The sequence below is a fragment of the Olea europaea genome, chromosome 12 (assembly GCF_002742605.1).
Source record: "Olea europaea var. sylvestris chromosome 12, O_europaea_v1, whole genome shotgun sequence".
NCBI classification, from domain to species: Eukaryota; Viridiplantae; Streptophyta; class Magnoliopsida; order Lamiales; family Oleaceae; genus Olea; species Olea europaea.
In genome coordinates, this window is record NC_036248.1 from 23,270,992 (window position 1) to 23,279,646 (window position 8,655).

General features: G+C 31.9%; 1 protein-coding gene across 1 annotated transcript; it reads left to right on the forward strand.

Moving 5' to 3' along the window:
• Positions 1 to 213: 213 nt before the first annotated feature.
• Positions 214 to 3,388, forward strand: LOC111406126 (probable receptor-like protein kinase At3g17420). Its single transcript, XM_023035344.1, has 3 exons — positions 214 to 1,112; positions 1,410 to 2,321; positions 2,642 to 3,388. Exons 1-3 carry the CDS (start codon positions 548 to 550, stop codon positions 3,226 to 3,228), a joined length of 2,064 nt encoding a protein of 687 aa, XP_022891112.1. The 5' UTR covers positions 214 to 547; the 3' UTR covers positions 3,229 to 3,388.
• The last annotated feature ends 5,267 nt before the right edge of the window (positions 3,389 to 8,655 follow it).

Genomic DNA, 8,655 nt, shown 5'->3' on the forward strand with positions numbered 1-8,655 from the left:
CCACGCACCCCAAAAAAATAATAATAATAATAATAATTCCAATCAGGGGTAGTTTTGTCTTTGAAGAAGGCAAGGGATGGTACATTTTGAAAATAAACTATTTTACCTTGGGATGTAGAATGCTGCAACGGGTAGATTCTCTGCAAGAAATTTTCTATTCTAAAATCTCATGGAAAGTATCAAAAAGTAATTTTAATTGAGAACAAACATAATTATCCATTCTAAAATCACATGGAGGGTATCAAAACCTGATTTTAATAGAGAGCTAACAGGGGCTAACGGACTAGATGAAAATGTCTATGTTACTGCTGCCGTGTGAAAGTTGCTATTTCATTGCTGAATAGTAATTACCTGGAAGATTCGTCCATTTATCCACCATTTTCTGACGCCAATGCGCGTATGAGCCATTGGAATATAATTTTTTAAGAATGAACGAAAGGCCCAGCAATGTCAATATCAGTACTGAGGGAATATTGGGATACGCGGTAAGTATTCAGCAATTTTTATTTTGATTGACCTACCAAGAGAATTTTTACGTTGAAGAGAGATGTCGAACGTCTACGACCACTGGGAGAGATTAGTGGGAGCTGTGATCCGGAGAGAGGAACTATGGCGAATGTTTCATGATCAGAGCCCAAGTGTCAGCTCTATACCATCTGATTGCAGTTTGGATTCTCAAGTCCTTGGTGTGCCTTTTGATTTTTCAAGCCCTCGAAGTTCATCTTCGTATCAGCAGCTACCTCCACTCGCAGTTGAAAACTTGCAAAAGAAAGAAACATCTGCTGAAAAGGAGGTTTCTAAGCTGGTATTTGTTCAGGGTTTTAGTTTTGCTTTCGACCTTGAAGACATGTTGAGGTCTACTGCTCAGTTTCTGGGGAAGGGAACATTTGGAAGTGCATATATGGCAGCTATGGCTAATGGAATAACAGTTGTGCTCAAAACATTGAATGTATACAATATTTCAGAAAAGAAGTTTAGACAACAGATGTTGGTCATTGGAAATGTCAGGCACGCAAACGTGCGTGCATTGAAGGCTTACTATTTTTCCAAAGATGAAAAGCTCATGGTTTATGATCATTACAGTAATGGCAGCGTATCTGCAATATTATATGGTATGTTTAATTTCTACTTCCCATGATTTTTATGCATCTGAAGAAAATTTCTAATCACATACAAGGTTTTGATCTTGAAGATCGCTTTATTCGTTGAAGTATTATACAAAGGCACTAAATTAAACATCTAATTAACATGTTTAATATGTTGAATGCATTTCTCGAATTCTTCCGCATTAAATTTAGCACGATCTTTTTAACACCTACTATATCCAAGCCTCAATCAATATATTTGCTTACAGTAAAGAAATATGAAAATTTTACTATGCAATTGATTGCATTTTCTCATCTAACCAGGAAAAAAAGTCAAGAATCGGGCTCCATTAGACTGGGAAACGCGACTGAGAATTGCATTGGGTGCAGCAAAGGGTATAGCACACATTCACAAGCAAAGTAGTGGGAAGCTTGTCCATGGAAACATAAAATCATCAAACATTTTCCTTAATTCACAACAGTATGGCTGTGTGTCTGATCTTGGCTTGGCAAGCATGATTCAATTACCAGTCATGCGAACTGCTGGGCACCATGCCCCAGAAGTCAAGAACACCCGAAATGTGTCCCAAGCGTCTGACGTATATAGCTTTGGAATCCTTGTGCTTGAACTTCTCACTCGAAAGTCCCCTTTACACGCCATAGGTGACAATGAGGTTCTCGATCTAGTCAAATTGGTTAATTCTCTCAATGGTAAGGAGCGAACTGCTGATGTGTTTGATGTGGAGATCTCGAGAAACCATAACAAGGAACAAAGGGTAAAGATGTTGGAAATAGCGATGAGTTGTGTTGCAAAAAACCCAAGTAAAAGACCTAAAATGGACCAAGTAGTGAAGATGATGGAGGTCATTTGGAAGATGATGGAGGACATTACTAAGTCATATGAAAGAAATCAACTACAACCGAAGCTTGTATTTAATGAGGGTCGTAATCTTGATTTTGGCCTTGAAGATTTGTTGCGGGCTTCTGCAGAGGTTCTCGGGAAGGGAACATTTGGGACTTCATATGAGGCAACATTAGATAATGGAATTACAATTGTGGTAAAGACATTGAAGGATGTTATCGTTACGAGTAAAGAATTTCAGCAACAAATGGAGGTCATTGGAAGAATGAAGAACGAAAGTGTTGCTACATTAATGGCATACTACTACTCGCGTGATTATAAGCTTGTGGTGTATGATTATTATGGTGCGGGGAGTGTATCTTCCATGCTACATGGTAAGTAAAATATCCTACTTCCCCTTGGTATACTATGTCACTTGTAAAATGCTTATTTGTATTCTTCAAGATGGATAATGTTGGATGATATCAGGGAAATCAGTAGTTATTTTAACATGTGTGACTCCAAGTCAATTCTTTAAGGAATCAATCTGGAGCTCGTTTCGTATCTTCACAACAGTCGTAGTTAAAAAAAACGTCATACGATTCTAGCACACAATGTTAAATATAAGCTCATTCCGTTGCAATACAATTGCAACCCTTTGTAGATAATAATTTTGCAGGTGATTTTAATCTTAAGAATTTTATCGTCTTTGCAGGACAATTTGGCAAGAGTAAAATTACTTTAGATTGGGAAACTCGACTAAGAATTGCAGTAGGGGCAGCAAGGGGTATTGCTCACATCCACACACAGCTTGGCCAGAATATTGTCCATGGAAATGTAAAAGCCTCGAATATTTTTCTTACTGCTCAAGGATATGGCTGTGTTTCAGATGTCGGATTGGCAACATTAGTTAGTACAACCTCGGTGCTACATAGTCGTTCATCAGGGTATCGCGCCCCAGAAGTCGTGGATACCAAGAAATTGTCCCAAGCTTCTGATGTCTACAGCTTCGGAGTCGTGCTTCTCGAACTTCTTACTGGAAAGCCAACTATACTTTCTGAAGATAACAAAAAGGCCAGTCAGCTAGTAAGGTGGGTTGCTTCTGTTGTTAGTGAGGAATGGACTGTGGAAATGTTCGATATCGAGTTGTTGAGGTATCAAAATATTGAGGAAGCAATGGTGGAGGTTTTGCAGATAGCGATGGATTGTGTTAAAAGTGTTCCCAAGCATAGACCAAAAATGTCCGAGGTAGTGAGGATGTTAGAGGATATCAGTGGAAGAAACTCGACAGCCAAAGATTAGCTGAAAAGAGCTCATTGCCTAAACCGTTACCAGCTTTGTTGATGGCAGAGTTGGATTTGTCTTATGTCTAATATTGCACTCTTTATGTATCCTAGGTCCGTTTGATTACAAAGATGGAATTGAATTGAATTGTCTAGAAAACGAATTTCAGGGAATTGAATTGCCAACAAATTATTTTCCTAAGAATTGTAAGTTATTGCATTTGATTGGTATAATTTTTCACGTGAAAAATGTTGAAATTAAAGTATTTTTTGGTGTTTGTTCGACTTTGTTTTACATGAAAATTTTCAATTAAAATGATAGAATTTACTGGTATTGGAGATGAAATTTGTTTCCATTGCCAAAACAAAAAAGGAGCATTTTTAAGAATGTCTAATTTTAAGGATATGAGTTGAAAAATGTCTACTCATTTGAATTTAATGTCAACTAGTCTATTATGCTTTTAATGAAAAGCTACATTTTGAAATTGTATTCTCGATATTTTATTTTTTTTATCAATTTGTCACGAATTTTGAGAAGTGGCTTCCATGATAAGTTACATTAAAATAATGTTTCTCAACATTTCATATGTCATTCTCAACATTTGAACATCGTTTCATTTGTCTAGAATGACATTTTATTTTGAACATGACATTTTTTTATATTTAAAAATGTCGTTTTCGACATTTCTGAATCAATGAAAAACGTAGCATTCATTGTGATTTGACATGTATACTTTTTGAAATAAATATGTCAAGTTATGTGTCAAAATTTTATTGGCCAATAACAATATTGCAAAAATGTCCTTTTTTTTATCTTAGTGTGGGATTATAAATTGTTAATAAGGGTATTTTGGTCTAAATTCTTCCAAATTATACATTTTTGCAATGATGGACATTTTTGCAAATGATTAGGTAAAAATGGATATTTTGTGAAATTTTCTCAAAAAAAAAAATCATATAATTTTTTGTGTTCGTTTGGCTTTATTTTACACGAAAATTGTCAATTAAAATGAAATATTTTTTTACAATAATTTTTAGAATTTGTTTCCATTACCAAAAAATAAATAAATAAATTGAAAAAAAAAATGTTACAGTCACCGAGAATTCCAATTCTCACCAAAAACCCTTGAATTCATGGAAAATTTTAGATTCCAAGACAAACAAAGAATTTGAATTTTAAGGAAAATAAAACCTATCAAACAACAAAAAAAGGAAAACATGGAATTGGAATTCAAATTTCCATGGAATTGAAACCCAATCAAATGATGCCTTACTTTCAAATGTAAAATTTTTCCAGTTTTTTTACTTTTAAGGTCCATTTGATAGTAAAGGTGGAAAAGGCAAACCAATATCATGTAAGTTGGAAAAGAAAAAACTATCAAAACTGTAGGAATTCGATTTCCATTTAATTGGCCAAAAACTTGATTTAAATGTTTGTACCTTGAAATTCGAACTCAATTTCCACTTTCATGTCAAACAGTCAAAGTAGAAAACGAATTCCTTCGATGTGATATTTTTTATGAAATTTAATGCTATCAAACAAATCTTTAGTGAATAACTTCCAATGTCAGCGGTAAAGCATTTCACCTCTTTGATTATATAAAGTTAATCTCCATCTTACTTTTCATGAACTTCTTTGTATCATTGAGTTAATTTACCCATCATTTAGTGAATAACTTTCCAATGTCAGCGGTAAAGCATTTCACCTTTTGATTATATAAAGTTAATCTCCATCTTACTTTTCATGAACTTCTTTGTATCTTTGAGTTAATTTACCCATCATTATTGTTGTTTCTTTCGCTGACTATTAAAACAAATCGGCCAAAGTATACTCGTAACACAGTGTTTGATTTAGCAATACAATTTATAGCTTGTTTGGTACAGTTTAAAAGTCAATTAAAATCAATTTTTTGACTGTTATTTTACTATTTTAATGGTCATTTTTGAATTATTCTCTCACAAGTAGGACTTTCTTTATCTCTAACGATCAAAAATTAATTATCAAAATTCATACCAAACAAGCACTTAGTTGACAATGCACTTCAATGCTGAATGGTAAATAGGACAACAGTTAAAAATTGTCACGAATTAGACATGATAAGGAGGAATTGTATTGTTAATGCTTAGCTAGTGGACTAAATTTTGTACCTCAAAGGTTCATAATAAATTAATCCAATTATAATAAGATTATAACAAGATAATAGAGTTTGTCTTTACTTCTGATATGGAAAAGCGAGACAATAACTTTTTTAAAGAAACTATAGTTAAAATAAATGCGGGAAAAAAGGCGATTTTTTTTTTATTTTTTTAAATTAACTTTCAAAACGAAGAATAATATCATGTTAATTTGGATTTTTTTAATATTCATGCTGGGCCAATATACCTTAAAGTTCAAAGGGGAGATTTCACTATAGGTCATCCAACTTGCATATTAGTTTATGTTGGTCATTGAATCTCAATTTGTTTCATTTTGATTGTTCAACTTATATTTTTGGTCTTAATTTCATGATTGCATCTAACCGTGATCAAACTTATCCCCAGTTTGGGCTCCATTAAAAAGGAATTTTGGAGAAAAAATGTTTTGAAGTAACGATTTTTTGGAAAATGTGTAATTAAAAAATTAGAAAAAGATTTGAATTTACGTTAAATATTATTTTGCCCTGTTCGATGGCCACTATTTTGAAAAAATGAAGTTTTGAATAACGATTTTTTTGGAGAATTTGTTGTTGAAAAGTAGGAAAAAATTTTGGGTTTACGTATAATAAATTTTATTGTGTAAATGTATGGTTGAAAATGAGTATAAGAATTAAATAATTTTATTTTAAAGAGAGACAAACAAGGAGTTATATTATACACTACTTTGTGCGGAACAGTCTCGACAAAAGTCTGGTTCATCAACTTCTGAATGTTATTGACGATGGTTAGTGAAAGTTAATAATAGAACTGGCATATATGAAACATTTGGCTTTGGTAGATGACTTAGTTGTGTAATGGATTCAATAGTAATGACTTGACTGTATTCAATATTATTATTATTATTTGTTCAAAGGTTTCTTCATTTATATGTCGTATCAGTACCATCTGCACGAAGGGAGTTGTGATTGTCGACATAAAGAAGCATTAGAATTTTAGCCATTTTAACTGTTCTAATCGTTTTAATTCTGTAATGTTCTCAAAGTTTAAAATGTTAATTTATTCAAAATAATTGATTGTTTGATTTCCTGTAAGTGGACGGGATTGTGAACAAGTAATATAGTAGAGTAAATAGTGTCGAACTCACGAGAACTAAGTATTTGATTGAGTTTAAATTAATAATAATATTAATAGAATAGTAACAAGTTTTGAGTTTTCTATATTAAAACCTAAGTTATCAACTAAACTCAAAAGCGATTTAACGGGTTTTTCAAATATGTGAAAGTATTGCTAAAATGTCAAATTCCCCTTTCTAATTCATTTTTAGGTCAACAATTTAAATTGACAATTCAAAATCATGTTTGTTGGTGATATTCCTATTTTAATTAAAAACCTCTCTCGATAGCAATTAAATCCAATCTTACATGTGAACTTCATATATTTCTATGAAAGACACGAACGTGCAAGAAAGCATTAAACAAGCTATAACATCTATAAAAAAAATCGTGTGAAGCATAGAAGTATGTCTCTATTCTCTATCGAATCTCACAATGCTTATCATTATGTGCCAATGATTCTACTATCTTTCTTGATGATAATAAAACCTACAAACAATTTAACTAATGGCCAGTGTTCATGTGAAACGCGCAAGCGTATGAGATCGTTGTATAAATAATAAAATTTGTGAGTTAAGAGTATCGTTCCCACGAGAAATAAGGTCTAATATTTAGTTAAGTAGCTTTTACTAAATTCGAAGTAATATAAAACAAAAAAAGTTGTGATTTGTATGTTTTCTATGCTAATTTTAAACTAAGAAAGCAATATGTGAATATTTGTATTGGAATCGTGAATCCCCCTATTGCTATTTAATTCAACTCTTAATTTATAATCTAGTAAATTCATGCATTCAAGACAATCGATAATCCACTTTTATTTAATATTTTTTCCCAAGATATATTAAACCTATGTTTAACAAGATCCAATCTTATTCCTAGTCTGAATTCATATGAAAAACATGCATTAATTCACAGGATTATCACACATGATTGCACATGTCATATATATTATTCCTAAGATCTATTGTCCATGTGTTGATTTTACCACGTTCTAGACTTATTGTGAATATTCCTACACTGCAACAAGCAACTTACTATCTAATTGGTGGTCAAGCAATTAAATAGTTCAATGAGAATGCAAAACCAATCAAGAAAAAAACATGAAATACTAAATTAGTTATCTTGAATTTAAATAAATAAACGACAGGGTTTATTATTCATCTAATACAATGAAAAACTAACATAGCATATTAATATATAAATTACAAAAAGAATAATAGAAAAATATCACCCGGATCATGAAAGAATACAAAAGATGTTGATCTTCACATCCAAAGTTGAATTCTTCAAAACTTGATGTAATTGAACTTCAATTCCTTGCTATGGCTTGATCTCCTCTTTCAAAATATAGTAATTGACCCCTTGTTCTTGATGGATTTGAAGAAACTATTGTGTATAAAAAGGCAAGAGAGAGAGACCCTTTCATTGCTACCCATACTTGTATTTATATAATGAAATTAGGTCAAATTTTACATCCAAATTGTCTTCCAAAAGAGTTTGAATCAAATAAGGAAAGTTGCCTTCGCGCGCACGTAATTTTGTTTCTGTACAGTTTTCAGTATTTTGGTCATAACTTTCTCTTTTGATGTCTGATTTAGGCGATTCAAAGTGCATTGGAAATCTAATTAAAAGAGCTACAATTCTTATAGAAGTACAATTTTTCTAATTCAAACATTCTCCATCCGAAAAATGGGTCTTAATTTGACCAAAAATCTTGAAAATATCATATATGATTGGAAGTTGATTTATGGTAATTTTCTAATCATATCTCTTTCCTTTTTGACTCCAATTTGCATTCAGTTGACTCCTATCAATCTTCAAAGTATCTTTTGTGGTCCAAATGAACCATTAAATACTTACACTTTGGTTCTCATACGTTGGATTTGCTTCATTTAGCCATTTTTCGTTCTTTTTTTCTAATTTTTCTTTAAAACATGAACTTTTCCTAATAAAAGCAATAAATAACAAATCAGGTACTAATCCATTCAAAGAATAACAAAATATCATCATTTAGGATTCCAATGTAGAAACTACACTTATCAACCAATTAATTGAAAAAGCAAACTAAACAATGATAAACATCCAAACATTCAAGTAAATTAATGTCAATTCAATTATTCAAACCAAAAAATTCATAACAAGGGCTCATCTCATCCTAGCAATATAAAATTTAGTTAAGCATATTGAAATTACAAGAA